At 45.5% G+C, this 22,815-nt stretch overlaps 1 protein-coding gene across 1 annotated transcript in view; it reads right to left on the reverse strand.

The window, feature by feature from the left end:
- Positions 1-22,815, reverse strand: part of LOC138516152 (bifunctional heparan sulfate N-deacetylase/N-sulfotransferase 3) — a 758,026-nt gene that overhangs the window by 107,293 nt on the left and 627,918 nt on the right. Inside the window, exons 9-12 of the mRNA XM_069631061.1 lie at positions 20,728-20,851; positions 16,485-16,659; positions 10,857-11,027; positions 6,192-6,301 (exon numbers count right to left, since the gene is read on the reverse strand). Coding sequence (XP_069487162.1) covers positions 6,192-6,301; positions 10,857-11,027; positions 16,485-16,659; positions 20,728-20,851 — 580 coding nt within the window. The remainder of the gene's footprint in view (positions 1-6,191; positions 6,302-10,856; positions 11,028-16,484; positions 16,660-20,727; positions 20,852-22,815) is intronic.

Genomic DNA, 22,815 nt, shown 5'->3' on the forward strand with positions numbered 1-22,815 from the left:
ACGGTTGGTTCCCATTCCCCATTGGGCCCATTCGGGAATTCCTCATTCCCCATTGGGCCCAATGGGGAATTTTCACACCATTACCTCCGGCGGATTTCCCACCGGTGGTAATAGCACAGAAAATTGGCAAATCTGCAGAGGATTTGCCCCCAGCTCAGAGCTGGGGGGAAATCAGCCAAGGGCATGATCTGGGGGACCCTTAAATGCGGTGGTAACAGCGTTGCCGCCGCATTTAAGGGTTACCGCCAAACTCGTGTTGAGGCCCTATATCTACCCAAGAGCAGCAATGCTGCACATCTGATTAACTATGTGACATTTCACAATGAGCAGGGAAGGAGTGAAGCCATCCATATCTTTTTGGTTTTCCTTTGGGTAAATGTGACTCGTTTCAAAGAGGAATAAGTTGAGATATATAAATTGAAACACCTCTCAGAAATAGTTGAATACATAAATGGAAATACATTCTGACATAAATGGAATACTCTGAATAAAAAAACACAGAAACAACAAATTAAGCCTAATATATGTAGCATTTGTGGGAAACATTTCCAGAACCTCTTTAGCGAAACATCAGGAGACTCGAACCCTAACAATCTCTAACTATAGACAAATTCCTGACCCTAGAAAGGGACATAAAAGACCAACAAGACCTGCTAGAGCAAGAATCAGCAATAAGAAAAACAATAACCCATCCCCTTAAACTAAAACCTGGGCTATATTTTCCATTTTTATTTTAAACTGCTCCCTCGGCTCCCTCAAGGGGAGGATGGGTGGGTGCAGGCGATTCGAAGCAGACACAGGCTGCAGGAAGACGGTTACATGGTAAGTAATATTTCTCTTCTGGGGCTTGTGAATCTGCTTAGGCTCACAAGTTATTCATAGGTTAGCAAGCAGTACCTGAAGAAGGTGGTGGAGGAGCTGAAGGCACAGTTGCAAATAATTGCCTTAAAACTGCTTGATCCACTCGAGAACCTGCTAGTGAGTGAGTATCTACACAGTAGCGCTGTGTGAATGTGTGCACAGAGCTCCATGCTGCTGCTTTACAAATGGCTTCTAAAGGAAAATGTGCAATGAAAGCGAGTGTAGCTCCTGTATAACGTATTGAATGTGCACTTGGTGTGAAATTAAGTGTTTTATTGGACAGTGTGTAACAGTGTTGTATGCATTTCATGATACATCTCGCACTAGTTGCTCTAGTGACTGATTCTCCTTTCCTTCCTATTGCCATTGAGACAAATAATTGATCTGATTTTCTGACCTCTTTGTTTTATTGAGGTAGTACACGATGGCTCTTAGTGCATAAAGTGTATGAATTGCCCTTTCCCCTTTGCTTTGGGGATTTTGGAGGAAGGCTATCAGCTCTATGGACTGTTTGACATGTTTGAATTTTGAAATATAGGTGAAAAACCTGGGGTGTGCCCTTAAAATGACTATGCTTTTATGTATGGACACAAATGGGCTTGACACAGATAATGCCTGTAATTCAATGAACCTCCATATTGATGGTAATTACACGTCCCACCTTGTATGTAGGTTTTTCTTTAAGAAGCCTTAGGCGTAGGCTGACAAGGTGGCCCCAAAAGTTTGCTTTACACAATGCTTGGATCCCAGTCAGGTGGCAGATGGGCTATTGGTGGTTAAATGTGCTATACCCCTCCCATAAATGCCTTGATAACAGGAATGTTCCACCAAGGCACTTTGTGTTGAGATTTAGCCTATGCTGATAACGCAGCTAAATGCACCTTCTGTGAATTGAAAACTGGGCATGAGTATATTAACAAGAGAATGCATGCAAGTATGTTACTAGAGGAACAGTCAATAGGACTGATGTTATTTTTTGGAAAACCATATAACAAACCTTTTCCATTTGTTGAAATAGTAGAGTCTGGTGTAGGGTTTTCCCTTTTCTTTAAAGATCTCCATACAACCTGTTGATAGATTTAGATGGGCCAAATTCTATGATCTCAAGAGCAGAAATGCTAAGTTTGTCGAATACCTCTTTGGACGTGTGATTGGTTGATCCCGCTGTGTTAACAGGTTACATCATGCTGGCAGTTTGTCTGGTGGGGAAAGTGGCATGTTCAGCAGATGGGCGAAACATAGCTGTGTTGCCATATTGAGGCAATATGGGTATCATTCTTACATGTTCATGGTACAACTTGTGCAGTACTTGCTCAATAATGGAGTCGGGGGAGGGGGAGCGTATGCAAATATCCCTGACCAATTCAATCACCTAGAAACCCCTGTTGTGAGTACCTACATTTCTGGTCTTCAAAAAACCTTTATTTAACATACTGTGGCAAATGACGTATACGTGGACACAAAGATAAGATTTCAAAAGGACACAATGACAGGAAGTACAGAGAGCCATATGTTTGTGCATTGGTAGATATCTCACAATCCGGAATCCCACATCACCATAAAACCTTAGAGTTGTTCAACCCTAGCACCGCTTTACACACCAAGCTCATTACAACAATGAAAAGTGCTGCATCAGTGGGGGTTGACCATTATCGCTAGGTGATTTTCCGCAAAGTCAATAAAGGGCTTCCAGACAGACACATATTTGCTGTACCTCCCCTCATACAATGCAGTCATTTTGCCACCACCAGGATGTCCCAAATATTTACCCACCATTTCTGGACCACTGGAACCTACACAGATTTCCAATTTCGGGTGATAGTCAGTTTGGCTGTCAATAGAAAGTGTCCGATCAGGGTGGCCATCGGTACCATCAGAGGGAATATCCCATTGCTTGTATCACCTATTAAAACCACCTTGGGATACATGGGGAGAACTAGCCCTGTGATATCATTGATTTTGGACAGCACCGCCTTCCGGAAGAGACCCACAAGTCCACATCATGTGAAAGAGAGAACCAACTGCTGCACAGCCATGTCAGCAGTTCTCAGAGTAATCAGCTGACATGCGGTGAAGCCTTTACGGTGTGAGGTACCACCTGTGACAGGATTTGTAGAACCAATCCCTATCTGTGCCACACCTAGAGGGTTTATGCAATCTCGCCCACATGCAGAACCACGCAGCATCATCATTTGGCCCAGCCAGGTCATCCTCCAACATACTCATCTATGGCAAGCGCACCACCGGCTCACCTGTGTCCAACAGCTTATATAGTTGTGAGAACCGGCCCTGAGAGAACCCCCTGTGAAAGACCAACTCAATTGCATTCAGCTTCCTAGTTGCCCCAGGTTTAGTTGGCGGGTGAGAGGCCCAGTGTCACAATTGCGCATATCAGGATCTCTCAGTTTCAGGCAAGACAAAGGCTTCCTTACACTCCTGAAAGGGCAGTGGGCACCCATCACTGTATATATGCTGCAAAGTCCCCCCCACCACCCCTGGCCATCTATGCCCCAAATCTTCTCCTATAACACACTGGTTGAAAGGCTGGTTTGTTCCATTCATACAGTAAAGTTAGTTCCTAGTTGTGGTTAGGAGTGAAAATACGCAGTCCAATACCACGCATCTTTTCTCTACGTATGGAAGATAGATCGACCCCACAGCCGAATGAGCCTGCTCGATTATTTTCCATTTTGGCTGCATACTGGCGTCCCCCAGGTGACCACTTGAGAAATATGTGTTGCTAAATTATAGTGGAATATATCCAGGACTCCTAGACCACCCACCTTTGGTCTGCCATAAAATCAGGAAGTTCATTGTCCCTCACCCCGAGGAGATGCCACGTATCTGGAAGTTATTCTTGTGGGAGCAATTCTCCCCATCCCCCTGCTTATCTTTCAGGGCACCGCAGTGTGCCTCCCAGGCCTCCAATCTGTTAGAACATTCACCAACCTCATAGGACTGTTCACATGACGTGCCTTCCACCTCTGAGACCCGCTTCCCAGCTTCTGAGACCCTCTTATCTAGTGAAAGCTTCTTGTGGGAGAGCTCCTCTGTGCTTTTGTGGATTTCCTTGCTCCCAAATGGCTCTGGTGGAGCTATACCCCTGCCAGAACTAAGGTAAGCACAGGCGTTTACCATACACAAAGACACAATGGGAAGAGTGGTTGCTACAAACCCCCAGGTGCTGTTGCAGATTAGGGTGGTAAAGGCTGCTAGAGTTGTCGCTGCTGGAACTTCAATTTAGGTTGTCATATTCATGTAATGCAGCCCAGATATGTTGCACAGCCAAATACTCTGCTGTGCACTTCTGTGTGCCAACAGTAGAACCACTGCCAGCCAGATCGGGGCAGGAGACAACAGGGCAAAGAAAAGTGTAATGTGTGGCTGACAGGAGCAGTCAGATAGTGTATGCACGCTGCTGGGCTTCACATGTGCCCACCTTCACCAGCCAGGATATCAGTGCAGGGGCTCTTTAGTTATGTAAGAGGTCAATAGACCTCCCTCATGGGCAAAAACTCTAAAATTTGCCCAACAGAGGGAGGCCCTTCTTGTGCACTGGGCTAGCTTCCCCAGCACAATTTGAATGCACCTTCACTGTGGCCCGGAACTCCGAGGATAGGCGGACAGCAGCCACCGCTGGAAGGAGATCTGCGGCACTGTCTTCACCGGACAAAGCTTCATGCAGGCAGGCCCACACTCCCACATGGGCCGGAGAGTGCCAGCAGGCACCGGCCGACTCCTTCTGCCTCTCAGGTACCGGGCCGCTGCTTGCTGGCAAGCCTTCATGGACTATCCCCAGGCACTGCTCCTCACATTGAGGGTGCACGCCCATTCTCGACCATGAAGTGCCACCACGGAAGGAGCGCGGGACAGGTGCGGAAAAGGGTGAGCTCCAGCAACACTTCTCCGCTTGAGACACCAGTTATCACAGCTCCCTCTGCTTACTCCTGTACTCCGGGGCCAGGCCGGGGGGTGCCATATCGTAGCCGCGTGGTCTGCAACACATCCCTCTTGATCTTCATGCTCCGGGGGCTGCCAGAGGGCGATGAAGTACCGACTAGCAGCTCCAGTGCTCGCCCTACGCCCAGCTGCCTTTTAAATTAATGTTGGGTAGCCAGAGGAGGGGTTTTCCCACATTTTTCTCCTTCTCTGCGTCGAAGGCTCTTAGGGAGCCATCTCAGTCGATGACGCACATAGCCATGTCCTCAGCATTTTGCATTTTTTGTGTTTGCAAACAGGGTGATTGTTGAGTGACCCCATTGGGCAAACATCTGTTTGAGTGTGCTTGTGTTTAATTCCACTAAGAGAATAGGTATAAATCATCTTTGCCAATACATGCATCCTTAGTCATTGCAAAAAAAGCAGTATTGTATTGTATTGCAATGTCTGGTAATAGGGCTGCAGCATTTGTCAAAGGCCCCTACATTCCTTAGGCCTATTAACTAGGCTGATAGCTCATTACCAACCAGTACAGGCAGCAGCCACAGTTATTGCATAAGTATAGTATTGAGTAACTGGCTTTACAGTCATGCTTACTTTCCCAGCCCTCATAATTCAACCATCTTCAGAATTGGGTTCTACCTGGCTCAATGTGCCTTAGAATATTTGAACTTTAAAGAATTAAGGAGTTAACCCACTGGGATGTGAACTTGTGACCTGCAGTTTGCTCATGCGTGGGTGCAGCGGGTGCAGTATCCCAATAATATTTGCTGCTTCGTAATACATTCTGCCTTGACCTGGAATGTTTTCCCAGAAGATTTGCATGTACCATCATTAATGCATGCCATGTGGCACCAACTGAAAGCATTCTCCTGTGGGCACAGTTTCGAACGTCACACGCACCAGACCTAACTAAGGAGGTGGGCACTATTGAAGTGTATTCAGTCAGGCACTAAAAACAACCCCATTTCTTTTGCACAGACCAGGCCCAGCATGTGACAAGATCTGTTAACGTGCCTGAATTCAGCTCCAGAGACCAGGGAATTGTGAGTTAGTCCTTGCAGTCGGTGGCCTGGCTCCTGGAAATGCCAACAAGTTTGTCAATAAGTGCCGAGAGTGATTTGCAGGGATCTTGACACCTGCCAGCAGGAGAAATGCACCGAGACCACCAACCTATTGCACGCAGGTCGCTGTACAGCCACCAGCTGATAATGACTTTCCATCGCCTCGCAGCTGGATGCAGAGCTGCCAAAGGCGATTGGAACAACACAAACACAATGGAGACTTATGGCGGCGGAGAGGAGACCACATGCAGAGCGTTCATGGTGTGTGGCAGATGAGGAAATGCCGAAGATGTATAAATGTGCAATGGCAGTGTACAGTGAACTCACGTAAGTGCTTCCGAGTAATTATAGTGCGGGGTGACTCCGAGAAACCTCTGCACCTCGTCCATCACAGTAGCCGGGTCCGTTCTCAGCTGTTGCCCATCCACAATAAGCAACTGCACATAAAAAACGACAATCTCATTTACGAGAGTCTGGGTGGATATGCAGAAAACGGGGTAGTTCATTATATGCAGAAAACGGGGTAGTTCATTATATGCAGAAAACAGGGTAGTTCATTATATGCAGAAAACGGGGTAGTTCATTATATGCAGAAAACAGGGTAGTTCATTATATGCAGAAAACGGGGTAGTTCATTATATGCAGAAAACAGGGTAGTTCATTATATGCAGAAAACGGGGTAGTTCATTATATGCAGAAAACAGGGTAGTTCATTATATGCAGAAAACGGGGTAGTTCATTATATGCAGAAAACAGGGTAGTTCATTATATGCAGAAAACAGGGTAGTTCATTATATGCAGAAAACGGGGTAGTTCATTATATGCAGAAAACAGGGTAGTTCATTATATGCAGAAAACGGGGTAGTTCATTATATGCAGAAAACAGGGTAGTTCATTAGATATATACTTTCATCACCTGTGTGCCTTTCTGCGCCTGTTAGAATTTCAACATATAAAAACAATTGTTCATTTGAATGAAACAAAAAAGCATTGTTTTTAGGAGTTTACACATCCTGTCAAAGCCTCCCCTTTTTGTTATTAATATGGCAAACACAATGGGGCCCTTTTTGAATGAGCCTGGATTCTGCACGCAGAGGAGCGCCTATGTGTGTACTTAGCAGCCCTCTCTGTGTAATGTTGATTGTTTGCTTGTTGAGGGGCATGGGTGGATGCATTTACATAGGTTCTTATGGAATCCTCCTGCTTTTGGCAGGTGCAAATGAATGCAGATTCCGTAGGAATCCAAAGCATCTCTCTCTGCATCAATATGAGGCCCGGGCCGAGTTGCTGCTGCGGTTTCCTGATGAAGTGCATGGGGTGGCCGAATCAGCAATTCCGTCCCGCGCCTCTGCTCTGTCACACACATCCATGAAAATCATGCAGCGCATATAAAACGTGCGCACAACTTTTGATGCATCCTTCTCAAGTACTCTGCATGTGCTCTACATCAAGAAAAATAACCCCTGGTGCATCTAAGGCAAGCCATGGGTTGACTCTTGGATTGTGTTTCACACAACATAGCCACAGAACACAGTAACCACATGATGACACACCATTTATATCTTTTGACAAAGCAGCTGCATCTGGTTGTTTCTTGAGGGCTGCGTCAGGGGTAGGATCAGCAGGCTCGGACTGGCCTATAGGGCGAACCAAAAACACAAAATGCTGGTGTGGCTGTTTTTTTGGTCAAAGTGCGCCACATGCTTGTCCAATGTGGGCCAGTTTGATGAGTTACTTCACAATGCCGCTATTTGTTTTTACCAGTGTTGCTGAGTCAATATTCTTTGAGATGCTCAATTTGCATCACATTTGATCAAAAAACTCCTCCTTGGGCACTACTCAAACAGTGTCACAAAATAACTAACTAGGAATTAGCAACTGCGGGACACTTTTTTATTGGTGCCCAGACACTTTTATGGCCCTGTCTGACCCTGGGGACCAGAGGGGTAGTAGGAGGTGTGCGTGCGTTGTGTGTGTGTGTGAGAGAGCGAGAGAGAGAGAGAGAAAGGGCGAGAGAGAGAGAGAGAGAGAGAGGGCGAGAGAGAGCGCGAGAGAGAGGGTGAAAGAGAGAGAGAGAGAAAGAGAGAGAGAGAGAGAGAGGGAGAGAGAGAGACAGAGAGAGAGATAGAGAGAGAGAGAGAGAGGGTGAGAGAGAGCGAGAGAGGGCGAGAGAGAGAGAAAGAGAGAGAGAGAGATAGAGAGAGAGAGAGAGAGAGAGGGCGAGAGAGAGCGAGAGAGAGGGTGAGAGAGAAAAAGAGAGAGAGAGAGAGAGAGAGAAAGAGAGAGAGAGAGAGCGAGAGAGAGGGAGAGAGAGAGAAAGAGAGAGAGAGAGATAGAGAGAGAGAGGGTGAGAGAGAGAGCGAGAGAGGGCGAGAGAGAGAGAAAGAGAGAGAGAAAGAGAGAGAGAGAGAGAGAGAGAGAGAGAGAGAGAGAGAGAGAGAGACTACAACATCAAGAATGCATTTGCCTGTTATAAGAAGACTGTAAAACATGTGTCCTTGGTGACAAGGTATCACGGGCTAACAAGCACAAACATAATACTGGCAATTGCTTTCTGCAAACATTTTACATGGTGTTGCCGTGTAGAAAGAACAATTACTCTGGTTTGTAGAGGACAGTCCCTGCAGATGTAAGGCACCTATTCTAACCACAATTGGCCTGGCACAGGTGGGGGTGGCAAACGTTTTTGATGTGACCCCCGATTGAAGAACATCTGTTTCTACTGTGCCTGACCTGAGAAACGTGTCACCACTTTCTCCATCAGTTCAGGGGAGGACTGGCCTATAGGGATCTCTGGAGATTTCCCGGTAGGACTCTGCAGCCCGGGCCTCTTTTGTGTGGTATTTCCAATTTATCCCATAGGAAAAGGGTCAGGCTTGCTGAAAATGTGTAATATGGGGCCACTTTGAACATTAGTTCCAGGGCCTCTTTTGGTTCCCAGTCCATCCCTGCACCAGTTTCACTATCACGGAAGAACTTTGTGGGTCTTGGCACATGTTTTTTAAACGATGATGATTAGTTCTGCAAAGTGGAAGACACGAGTCTCAGCTGGGCATGGACTGCTTCCTCACAGTTGTGAGCGCAACCATCTTGGGAACACTTTGGCTGGCATAACACAAAATGAAGGGCACAGAAGTTCCATGCTTAGGGTGGCCACCCCTCTTGAGCTTGTTGCTTAAATCACTAGTTCATTTTACTGTCTGGAATATTCCATGCCACTATTACATTTCATGGCAATGGGCTGATAAAATAAATGAAAAGATTTTCAAAAAGTGCGAAATTAGGATGACAAGTGCCATGAGAATTCGAGATCTAGGGTTCCTTATCTGCTTGAATGAATGCAAAAACCCATACATATAAGGGGGCATTCAGCGTGCATGACTGTTATGTATGTCAATATCCAGCCTGTAGAAGGAAACCCTTTGTGATCGGTCATAGGCACTAGCAGGGATAACATCCACATACACCCAATGGTCACAGCAATGGTGTTGTGGCATCTAGGACCCACAGCAGCACTACAATAACCTGTATTGTATTTATTATTTGTATTTATAATTCTTATATAGCGCTTTACTCCAAAGCGCTTTACAGTTAACAACATGAATACATAGAACATGATAACAGTAGAAGCAATTTTCAAAATATGAATCAAACCAGTAAAACAGTATGTAGAACAATTAGCCTATGAGGTAAAAAGAAGGAGGGGGAGGGGAAGGAAATGAAGAAGGAGAGAGAAGGGCAATAGATTGAGGATGCAAGAAGAGGGGAGGACGTAGGAGAGAAAGGGGCAGGCAAAGGGAAGTATGAAGGGGTACTAGAGAGAGGAGAGAGAAAGGGGAAGAGGGGATAAGAGTTTCAAGGCGGGGAATGGAGGAGTGATTTCAAGGAGGCACTGAAGGAGGAATAGGTGGGGATGGAGTGGATAGAAAGAGGTAGGGAGTTCCAGTGTAGTGGGGCAAGGAGCTGAAAGGAGTGGAAACGAGGTGAGGCACATGGTGGGGATAAGAAAGTAGGAAGAGATCGGCAGATCGGAGTGAGTGGGAGGCGGTGTAGAATGAAAGAAGAGAGGAGAGGTATGGGGGGCAAGGTCATGAAGAGATTTAAAGACAAGACAGAGGAAGTGAAATTTAAGTTGGGAATGGAAGGGAAGCCAGCCAAGGTAAGAGAGTGAGTTGGAGATGGAGTCTTGAGGAGAGAGAAGACAGAGGGTACAGATAGCGGAGTGGTAGAGGGATTTAAGGGGGGCGAGAAGGGAAGTAGGAAGTCCGAAGAGGAGAGAAGAACAATAGAAGAGACGAGAAAGATGAGGGAGGAGATTACAAATTTAGTAGCATGGAAGGTGAGAGAAGAGCGGACTTTACGAATATTGAAAAGGTGGTAGCGACATGCCTGGGAGGTGAGAGAAATGTGGTGGGTAAAGGAGAGGGAGGAGTCAAAGTGAATGCCTAGATTACGAGCATGAGTAGAAATAGGAGGATTAGAAGGGGGAAAATTAATAGAAAGAGTGGGGAGGGCGGAGGAAGCGTGCTGGAGGGAAATAATAAGACTTCAGTCTTATCAGTGTTGAGAGAGAGGTAGTGGGATGACATCCAGGTTTCAATGGTGGTGAGGCAGGAAGAGAGATTTAGGTGTAACTCAGGGGTGAAGGAAGAGAAGGAGAGGAAAAGCTGGGTGTCATCACCGTAAAAATGGTGAGAAATCCCAAAGGAAGAGATGATAGGGGAGAGGAGGGAGGTGCAAAGAGAGAATAAGAAGGGTCCGAGGACAGAGCTTTGGGGAACACTGTAAGCCAAGGGGAAAGTAGGGGAGGATTGACTGCCCCAAGAGACAGTAAAAGAGGGGTGAGAGAGGTAAGAAGAGAGCCAGTTGAGGACAGAGCCCTTGAAACCAAAGGAAGAAGGAGTATTGAGAAGTAAGGGGTGATCAACAGTGTCAAAGGCAGCATATATTGCTCGTAGATTTTTTTTAACGGTCAGTTGTGTTTCGTATTACCTGAGCAGGCGGGAAGTATGTGAGCCAACGCTCCATATGGGTCGCGTACCAGCCAGGCAGTAGGCATCTCTTCTGTAGACTTCTTAACTCAGAGGGGGCACGGTGACTGGCTGTTATCACCTCGTAGAAGGAGAACTTGAGAGCAGCGGGGTCCTCATGAGAACGCTGGTGCTGAAAGAGAAAGAAAGGTCCTCTGTTGTGTGCGGCGTCAGAGCGATGGCAGAGGAAGCGTGAGCTTGCAAACCCATCAGTATGGTTCATGTGCTGTACTTAAGAGTGCCATTTGAATATATTGCTCTTTCGTCTCACTTGAAATGCCTGTCTGCGGGAGCAATTCCAGTGAGAGATATCCCTAGGAAAAATGGCCACCTTGACCGGGAAGCAATCTGCAGATAATGCAGTGACCTTCATCAAGATTGCAGCTGTCCAAATGACAAGCAAGAACAATCAGTACACAAAACATCTCTCCCTCTATTTCGGATTGACAATCTATCGTTCCTGTGATCATTTACAAACATAAAGAAACATTGTGAGAATGAGAAAATGGTAAAGTGACATGGTAACTAACAAGATATGTACTGAAGAACCTTCTTACATAGTTTTTACAAAATCAATATTATTTGATTGTGAGCCGATTTTTTTTAAAAAAAAAGGCTCCAACACCACTTCTAAAATAGTTATAAAAGCACAATGATACAGGGAATTAATCAATTGCTGAAGTAAACCCTTTGGCATAAGCTGCTAAAAGACTGGCTGGAATAGCCATTTCGAGATGGCCACCACTGTTTCCCAGGTTGTTTTTCCCGCTGTTTGGCAGCGCGGGAAATTGAGTGGGCTGTGAGCATTATGCAGCCTATCATTGTCAGTCAAACGCCACTTCTTGTCTCAGCCAAGGTTACACATGTTGACGACAAGTACTGAAAGATGTATGATCCACTGGATGTCAATGTTCTGGGGGGCTGGGACTGAAATCTGCAGTGGATAGCGGTTACTGGTTCAGAAAATAGGGAGCATTTTCTGATGCAGAATAGAATTCAGTGCTGGTTTGAGTTAGCAAAACGCCATGCTATTGTCAGGAACATTTCATTTACAAGGGCATATTAGGTAGGAGTAAGGTTGTCAACTCCTGACTTATTCTTAATTGCAAACTAGCGCTCAGGAATCTTTGCAAGATTACCCAACGGAACGGCCTTTATCAAATCTTATGGGAAGAATGGCACTGGACTCGAGGGGTGTCAAGGTGCACCCCCCCACCCGCTACATCCACCGTTGTTTCTTTTCAGCTCTTAATCCAGCTATTCCTGAGGTCCAGCATAGCATGGTACTCATGGCCATCCGGTCGGGTCCTATATGTGAGAAGCATGGAAAACACACCCTATCCCTGGGCTGAGTACAGTGGACTCTGTCCAGGGAAAAGGGGAGGCCTTCTAACACCACGTAGTAGGACCACCCACATATTTACGTGGTGTTGAGACAGTGTAAAGCATTGAGCGAGGTCAGCCCAGAGAACAAAAAGAGAAAGGACAAGAAGTATGGCGGAGGTACAAGAAAAGAGAGGCAAAAGGGAAAGGACCAGGCAGAGGTGGCAGGCATAAGCAGGCAAACAATCCAGGAGCAGACCCACAGACAGAACCCAGAGTCACCTGCACGGAGCAGGAGGAATTGTGACACACTCAGTTTGTTTCCCTCAGAGGATTCTATGGGAGACCGACGTAGGAACGAGGCTCCCGACCCACCTTGTGGTTGTTATGGGCAGTGGTTGTTATGGGAAAACTGCCCATGGTATGCACAATACAAATGCGTGGTACCGTACTGCCGGGCCCCTGCACAGATCTATAAGCATGTTTAGGGGACCGGTTATTCACTGCACCTTGTGCTTGTGGTGCAGCGGCTGATCTCCCCAGTCTGCAACGAGGGTACCTCCGCCACAGAGGAAAGACATGGCACCGCAGGTAAGTCGGCCCTGTGGCAAGAGGTGGCAAGAAAGCCACAATCCAGATCACACCCAAACCTCTCGGGAATCTCATGACCCTGTCAGGAAAGGCTATGCGTGCAAGTGAAACAAAAACGTGTCCCTACAAAAAAATGGGCAAACGCAATTACAAAAACTTGTCGCTACAAAGACAATGCGCAAAAATAATTACATTTCACTGCATGGAGTAAGTGGGCCCATTTCATTTCTATTAAAGTATGTGTTTTGGGTCTGTTGCCATTTAAGAGGAGGAGTAAATGAATGGGAAATTGATTGCATTATGATTATTATTCTATGGAAGAATAATGGCCCAACACTGCAACACTGATCTCCCTGCTCCTGGGTTGAGAAGTGGAAGAGAGACATGTTGAGATGGGTGGCAGTGGAGGAAGCTCCGGTGACAGAATGTCAGAGTGATGGTGAGGGGAGCGCTTTCAGTAAGGGGTGGGCGGAGTAGCCCCGCCTAGGGGCCCCCAAGGGGAAGAACTTGAGCCTTATAGATCAAGTAGGAGAAGGAAAGGACAGGGACCTTTCTTCGAGAGGGGCATAGACATATTAATGAATTTAGGAATTAAGTGGAGCTGGTGTGTCCGGCTACCAATGTTATGCACTGTACCGGATGAAGTCACCTATAGCGAGATGTAGTTGGTAGGAAAAAAGGATAAAAACCCAGCAGGACGAACTTCATGCTTAATTTATTTTCTAACCTTAATATATTTTCTAACCTTGGCTATTGACATATATGGCACAGTTTTTACACATGACCTGTCATGCGCTATTGCTGTAACGCTGCAACTGCGCTGATATTTTTTAAAAAATCTTTTATGAACCTTAATTAAAAAAAATAAAAGGCACATGGCAGATTTAAAGACTCAGCTTTCAGTGCTGGGCTACCAGGGAAGTCACTCTTTTGAAAGTACTTGATCCAGGGTAAACTAACCAATAACAGAGGTTTGCAATAGATTTGAATGTTTTCTAGCCACAGTTTGCTCCCCAAATACACATACGTATGGCTGCCTTGTCCAACATTCGCCTCTATTCGGAGTTACTGCTTTTCATGTCCAGTACATGAGCCATCGGGCTCAGAAAGCTCCCAGGCCAACATGAAAGCAACATGAAAGCAACATGGAAGAGATGGATTATTGACACACACGTGAAGAAAAACATAGTCTTCTCGGGAATCAAACTGATAGGGAGTTGGGAGTGGATGGGCGAGTCGCCACATGGGGGACATGCCAAGGACAGCGTGGGTTAAATCTGCGTAATTTACTTCACGCTGTACTTTCAGTTTACCTCAATGTGATAAATACCCTTTGCAATCCAAACTCTTATTAAGGTGACATTTAAACAATAGGAGGGAATTAAAAAATACCACATGTTTTTACCATTACCTCATACTCAAAATGTGGTCCTTGAAGTATTAATCTGAAGTGCAAACACCCACACAAGCACACACGCATTTATGCCACAGCATATACCTGAAAAACTGAGAGTCTTCCATGCCAAATCGCGCCCCACCCCCATCCAGATGATCACGTATTGGAGGGAGGAGAGGAGTTAGGCAGCCTCGCCAAATCAGTGCGACACAGAATCCTGTTCAAGCTACGCAATGCTAAGGAGAATATGCCGTAAGGGACACGGCTAATGTCTTCTTACCAGGCATGTGAGAGAAACGCCAACATGGCAGCGGACACTCAGACATCCTTATTCTGTTGACCCGCCTGCCATTTGCTTTACAAGATAATTATTTTATGTACATTTGCAACAGTGCTATTATGATTCTGAAGGGAAAAAACAGGGCACAGCTAGCGATGGTATCGTGCCAATCATTTTGAAAGGTCTGCCTCTTTGGAACCTTTTGCACGACTGTCAAAGCCGTAACAGCAAAATCATGAGTAAAACATCATTCCAAGGGAAAGATTGATTAAAGATAATTGTGCGTCGCTCTCTCTATTTGGTCACTCTCTTTCCTGGGATGTTTGATTTTGATTTTGCACATTTATTACGCGCACCAAACTGACTCAACTGCATTCGGGCGCTGATGTTAACTATGCAAAAGAACTAGAGTGTGTAGATATTGCATCTGGCTTGAGGCTTACTTCAATTATTTGAATAAAAAGGTTTTTAGCCTCTTTCTAAACACCTCCACAGATTGACATGCCCGGATCGCTCCTGGTAACTGATTCCACAATTTGGGGCCAAATATCCCAATCTCCTGTCGCCTGTACAATGTACAATTGATTAGACCTCAACAAATGTTCTAGCTGGGGGTGAAAAGCACACTTGTGTGGCGTGCAGCAGCAGCACGTGACACGTCTGTATAAGCTCAGATACAGTGACATTTCCCCCTTTCCACAGAATAGCTGCATAGTTTCCAAAAATTCCAGAAAGGCCGGCGTAAGTTCAGCTGAGTGATTTTTCCCCCAATTCTGTCACTCCGCATAATTGAGACAGAGCTGGAGCTATTGTTGCTGACGCATAGGCATACATACATCGGACCTGATTTACAAAAGCCTTTTACAATGGCGCAATCCCTAGAAACGCGCTTTATGAATCAGGGCCATTGTCTTAAACATATTTCTCATGATCTGCACTCATGGATATTGAGGAAACAAGGTGATCTCATTTGTGTAATCTACATGACCTGAACTAGAAGCGACATAAAACTTTAACTGTTGTTATTTTTTTAATACTGTGCTTCGAGTTTTCTTTTCTTTGTTCTTTGTGACCACATTCTGATTAATCCCTCCTTGATGTCATTCTACTACAGACAATACAGGTGGTAAAAGGTTGTAACGAAAGGAGTCAATCATTGAGTACGAAATTCCACACCAAGACCACAACTGCGGCAAAACTCCAACAAAACAACCCCATTTAATGACTAATTCATGTCTGAAGCGTTTGGAAAAAAGATTGCTCTGCAGCATAGTCGTCTCCACTGTTTGCACATAAATCCCTGTATCTACGGCCAAACGTCCCTCGGATGGTCAGCCTTGCCGGGACACGACAGAACACGACTTGCTGTACATTGCAATAACCATTGTGTACCAGCATAAATAGTGCAACACACGGGTCCTTAATGCTGTTGTCACACTATGCAATCACTGGAAATCCCCTGCAAGGACAAATGTATGTTGCTGTCTTTGCGATGCTTCAAAGAAAAGGATCAATGTAAAAGAAAATGGATGGACGATGGTACTTATTTGTTCAGAAACAGGTCTTTCTTCTGCGCAATGAACTCTGTGCACCCGCGGTCTACCCCTTTGGAACTCCTGCCCCGCTCTACCTCTGTCTGGAGCCAGATCGATTGACGCTGTGCAAATCCCTCAAGAGGCGCCCACATCGCAAATGACTTTCTGACCTTGCCCTCCTTGGTGTATTGTTTCCTTTTCAAGCGTCCTTATTACCGCTCTGAACGCATTCCAAAAACTCATGATAAAATCAAATATACCATAATATAATGAAAGATATTGTTCAATAAAAAACCCTCCAAGTATGGCAGATAAGGGGCCCTATCGCCCAAAGGAGCTGCCATTTTCCCCTTCACTTTCCCATTATTGTGTGGCCCTGACACTCCCCTTGTGGTTTAATTGGCTTTTTCTTACCCCAAATATCAATCCATTCATCTGGAGAATGGTTTAAAGATGGAGTCTTACCTGGTACCAGGAGTAGGCGCGGTCAGAGGGGTCAATGAGGATGGTGATGACCTTTGCCTTGGGTACAAGAGCAGCTGCTCGCTTTGGCGCTTCCTCCGAATGGAAATAGTTTGCACTCTTCTCAAACAGGAAGTCGGTGGTGATGTTGGACGGGAGGGGAAAGAAATCCATGTACCTGCAAAGGAGCATTCATTTCAAAACAGTTAGACCAGGCTTCTGTAAACCAGCGGGCAAATATACTTACTTTTCACGAATGTATTTGATTAGTTTTTAACAATTTCTAACGGTTGCTACCCAATACCCTTTTAAGAAATGAGCCTTGTATTTGTGTGTAAGGAACCATATTTTTCTTACAGGTACTAGGATTATTTTAGCAAGTGTTGAACAGTGAGGTACAGTGATTATTCTGTGCAGTCCATAACTCCTAGCCTATGTCACAGAATCCTATTGGGTGGTCGGTCATTTTTTCGAAAAAATAATGTCGAATGACAATTTTTTCGAAAAAGTAATGTTGAAAAAAAAAAATGTCGAATTCCGTTTTTTTTTATTATATATTTATTTTGGGGTTCGGGATAAAAAAAATGGGTAAAACAAAAAAAAAAATTTCAAAAAGGGTGGTTCGACATTTTTTTTTTCGACATTTTTTTTTCTCGAAAAAATGACTTTCGACATTATTGGTTTCTACATTATGACTATAAACCATCCTATTGGACGACCCCGCTGTCGGAGTAAAAGGAAACCGAGGGCTGAAAATATCCAAAAGCTATCTGATGTGCTACCCAGAGGAGGTATCTGTGGCATCTCTCAGTGTCCCTCCAGACATTCCAAACCCTAATTACACCTTAAATCCAGCATATCATTCCTGCACTCTTTAGTTCGCAATGATGGGTCAGACAGAAGGAAAATAAGGCTATCTTTTGTCCCCAGAAAACGTGCAAGTAAGTTAGGTCTGTCACAGGTACAGTTTCTGCATTCAGCCCCCTGTGTCCTACACATTCCTTATTACAGCTTTAATCCACACAGAACCTACCCTGCCCTCACCCACCCCATCAAACCTCATTGATCCACTAATTCCTGCGGGCACTGAGAGGAAGGGAAAGAAATAGTGAGCACCGGCAAAAGCACTGAGCAAATCTACGTCGCACCACAATCCTGCATGAGCTCTGTGGCAGCCAGAGCCCTCCAGCCTGGCTTCAAAATGGCAGCCAGAGCCCTCCAGCTTGGCTTCAAATTGGCGCCCTTTTATTAAACCCACAACCACCATGGAGAAGGTATTAATTGAAACCTGTTACCAAGAGACAAAATGGGATTATTGCCATCTGGGAAGTCCAATAGGCAGAACTCAAAGCACAGCTACTAACTAATGTAGACCAATCAATCAGTCAGACTAACACATGGTTAAGATTACACCAATCAGCAATTTTACTGATCATTCACACAGATCACGAGAACTGTGTGTGCACAGTTTTGTGCAGGGAATGACACTGATCAGGCTACCACCATGGAGTCGAGCGGACGAGAATTCCATGAGAGACAGAGAGAGACAGATAAAGAGAGAAACAGAGAGAAACAGAGAGAGAGAGAGAGAGAGGGGGCGAGAGAGAGAGAGAGAGAGAGAGAGAGAGAGAGACATGCGCGCGGGTGCCAATTTAGGGCTACATCCCAGACCCTGACAAGCAGGGACCTAGAAAGAGAATCAAGAGCCTGTTAATGGCTGAAAGCTTTGGCCCAGGTGGGCGACCCATGTCTAGTGGGTGATCATTTCACAGTTTGACAAAAACTATACTTGCTGGTAGGAGTGTGTCAAGGTAATGCCCTAAAGCAAGTGAGGGAAACTTGCTGGTGTATCAAAGGATAGGAGGAAGGACTAGGTCTAACAGGAGGCGTGCTGTGTGCTATATCCCAGGGCCTGACAAGACAAGAAGCATGCTAGATGATGTAACACTGATACTGTGAGTTTTGGAGCTAAAAAGCAAATGGCACTGTATTCTGAAAGCTGTGAATTAGACTAGGGAAATCTGGGAGGACCTGAAGTCCTCTAGTTAGACTCCTTCACCATTGGGTTCTCCATTCTGACGCCTCAGTATTGCTAATTCCTTCTGAGTTTAGGTGAAACTCCTGCGCCCTATAAGAGTTCATCCCACGTATCATTTTGTGATTACCACTAAATATGTTGAACCTTATGCTGTGTCATGTGTTATATTGTTCCTTCATCAAAACTTTCATGTGCCACCGCTTAACTGCCCATTCACAGCTGAATGGCCTGACTCCCTTTGATATGTGCATAGATACTTTGCATATATATATGCATAAGGAGCTTTATGCCATTTTTGTAATCCTCTATGCAATGTTTTGCCTTGTTATGATGTGCTACTGTATGCTGAATTACGCCATGCAATCTTTGCAACTCTATGCAATCTATGCAAAGATATGCAATTACAATGTGATGTTAAATGTGCAATGCTTGCGCTTTTACTTTGCACCCAACAATGAACCCAGCTGCTCCATTATAATCCACCACATGCCTGATACTACCCACCCTTTGACTAAAGCCAGATCTAATGCACATGCTCTCCTTGTCCTTGACCCCCACACTATATACTCACCAAAGTCTAACCGTGCATATCCCCGACCAGCAGGATGATGTCTCCAGCTGCCTACTGACATCAAACAACACAACCACCGGGGATCACCACACAGCAACACACACATGAATAGATAACTGTAGATGCTTGCCCGCAGCAGAGCATGCGTCCTCCAATCTGCCTCTCCTTACCCTTTTAGCAGCAGTCACCAACCAACATTTCTCAACATTTTAAGAAAAGGAACCTTTCCCACCACTTCTCTTACCAGATTCAAAAGGTCAAGAGAGCATCAAAACCACTCGCTGTGGTGCGATGTCAGCATGCAAACGGACATGATCCTTCGCCTGTACCCAAACAGGCTCTCATCCTGAACATGCATGCTTCTTTGGACCCAGACTGCATCTTTTGAAGAAATTAAGCTGTTTCCAAGTGGCTGGTATGATGCTATGTGGCCTTACTGGGACATGGGGCAATGCCTTGATTGGTCAACTCTCTTCCCACTCAGCCATTTCTCAGGTAGTGCGAGACCTCATGAGTCCAGGATCTGCAAACTGACAGATTACTTCAAGAACTTGTGTCCATGGAGGTCAGCGTATGCAGGGCGGTGAGGGGGCACGTGATAATAATAATTTATAATAATATATTTTTTTATTTAGCATGTTAATCTAAGGCGCTTCGCATTGGACATATTTACATACATTACTATTATTACCCAATTGAAATATGTACTCATTAATCGATCTCAGAAGGATGAAAGGCTGCGTTGACCATGCCAGAATTCGGCCCCACGCCCTTCAGATCAAGCACAGCTCATAGCAATGAGCATTTTACCCGCTGAGCCATTGTACTGGCTAATGATAGATGCTACAAATAGCCTGCTTCACCCTGCAAACGTAGCACAGGCTGGCTTTTCAACTCAGGTTAAGACCTTTAACAAAGTGCAAGTGGACACTTTTTTGTTCAGATTGAGGTTAAACACTCCCTAAGTACATGCATATGGTTCTTATCTAGGATTCCATTTAATGTAATGATCCACTGTCCCCAGCATGAGGGCGGCAGCGCCTGTTTTCTGACACTGGCACATTGTGTAACTGAAATCATAGGGGTTGTGTGCTTGAGCACATGTGTATTCCCGCACAACGACTGGCTGTATACATCCCATGTTGTCCCCCATACTCAAAAGATGCGTGGGCTATTTGTGTGAAATGTTCAATATTGTCAAGTGCTGTGGCCCTCATGGTGCAGTTTAACCTTGAAAAAATGGTATGCATTTAATGTATTAAGGAAGCCTTTAACACCCACACACACTGCACTAAAGGGGCAGACAACAAATGACAAAGGCGTCAGTCAGGTGCACTAGTGGCTACTATGTTATACAAAAGGGTGGCGGGGGAGGGTCTGCAGAACTTCCTTGGACAGGATTGCAGCGAGCATCTTAATGTGCATAGGCTGCTAGTTCTCTAGGCTAATTCCACATCCATGCGAAGGGATGGAGGGTCAGAGGATGTTGGTGGGCAAGTGGTTTCCACAAAGGGCATGATGGGAGAATCAGTGGCACGGGCGTGGCAGGGTGGCATTGGGGAGGCAGACTGTATACAGTGGCATCAACACAAGGCTTTACATTTAGCTCAGAAGAGGCATCTCAGAGTAGGGCTTACCAATCAATACCCCGATGGTAGTTATTCCCATTGAAGAACTGCACCTCCTCAAAGGTTCTGGGGCTCGGCGAGTTGCTGATGATGGAGGGATGCATTATCAGGAACAAATACAAGGCGGTCGTACCTGCCGTGTGGAGAAACATGTCAAGGTGGAAGGACAAACCTTTGGTATACACTTCCCAGCGCTACACTGTTAAATAGTTAAAAATCTAAATTGCATTGTTTTATTCATGTTTTCACATATGCTGTATTTGTCAGATCTATGTTTTGTAAAGGTTTTAATAAACCAGATACCACAAAAAGATATCTGAACACAGAGGATCCATCAGGCTGACTTTTTAAACACACAATATTCATCTTCTGCCTCATGCATCACATTCTTATTACCCAATACATTTGAAAGTATTGCCCAGCAAATGGTCCTGGTATAGATTCTGCTTTCTGAGTGTTCAGTCTACATAACACCACATTGCAGTAACCATGCAGACCATAGGGTCTCATTACGAGTGTTAAGACGGATTTCTAAACTCGGACCTGATGGGCAGAAGTTTAGGAGGCCTCCCTAGTTTAGTGGAACAGGGGAACCGTCTGGACAAACCAGACCAATCTACGGTAGCTTGGCAGGCGGTCAAGACTATGTCTCAGGAGGGGTGAGAGTGATCGGAAACCCACAATGAGCACACACAGTAAATCTACCCAGATTACCCTTAGACAGATGTATATCAAAAATACATTTATTAGAGGCCTTTATAACAAAATACGATAAAACCACAGCTATCAAGAAAACAATTACGACACACGCGTATTCACTATGTAACATATATACAATAATGTGTTTAGCCTAATGCTGATCAAAGGGGAGAAAATAACCACAACCTGCAACAGAAAATGGTAAGTTCAACACAGATATCAAACTACGCAGTTCTTCGAAGTCAATCCTAGCTTATGTAATCGAGCCCTATGAAGTGAGGAGCCTAGCACTCAAAGCACTATAGTCCATTAATAACATGCGGTTGTGCATACAACGAAAAGCGGGTTCTCTTCAGGGGGCTGTAGCTGCTCAGGAAGGGGCTTGAGGCAATGATGAATAGTTACTATTCCTAGAGGAGGGTCTACCCTTGCAGATAGAGCAACCTTTGGGGTTCAGGAATAGCTGGGGAGTGCAGACTAGCCCAGCCAAGGTGAGTATCTTTTAAGGGATTCTCGTGCTTAAGAACAGATGGATGTGCCAGGGGGCCACCGGTAAGTGATGAAAGTACTCACCGGCCCTGGACACAGTCTGGACCAAACTCTGGCAGCCTAGCCCACTTCGCTCGTAGGCGTTAACCTTGAGGTTTCAGGATGCTCTGGCTCTCAGCAGCTGCAGGACGGGATGATCGTTTTGGTGGGACAGTAGCCTTTTCTCAGCTCTCGAAGAAAGGAGAAGGATAGTTCTGGTGCAGCACGTCTCAGAACATGGTGGGCAGGTCTGCAGGCACTTAGAGTGACAGTCACCACAGCGGAGTGACAGAGCGACTGCAAATGATTGCAGCATGGTGCACTATCATAAATTGCAACCCAGAGGAGCTAGGACAGCGAGTCATGGCACGAAAGGGCCCAGGACCACAAGAAAGTGATTCACAAAGTCTTGAGTCTTAACTCTGGACTGCAGCATTCCTGTGCGATACCCTGGGTTCAAGCTGGACAGTTCACCGGATGGCCTAGGAACACTTCTGAAGAGGCTCTTCTGTGAGGGTAAGGAGGATGTTCCGAGAGTAGTTGTTCCCACTACTCCAAAGGCATGAAGCGCCCTTGCAGGCCTTCTTGGTACAATACAAAAGCAGGGGTCCAACGGGACACCAGAGGGATCAGGGTGCCAAACCTTCCTAGCACATCACCGGCGGTTCCTCGAGTCTGCTCTTTCATTAAGGATACTTGGCTCCTTATGAAATTCGGTGTGAACTTCAGTAGATCGACCTGGAATGGATGCAGTGCCCCTTCTCTTATTCAAGATTCGTTTTGTGCTCAAATCTCAGCTAGCCAATGAAAGATCTGCTCTCTTGCATGCACGCCAGGTGTGGGCCAATCATGGCCCATGGTGATTCCAGT

Source organism: Ambystoma mexicanum, chromosome 6q, assembly GCF_040938575.1.
Source record: "Ambystoma mexicanum isolate Mex_15411 chromosome 6q, UKY_AmexF1_1, whole genome shotgun sequence".
Classification (NCBI taxonomy): Eukaryota; Metazoa; Chordata; class Amphibia; order Caudata; family Ambystomatidae; genus Ambystoma; species Ambystoma mexicanum.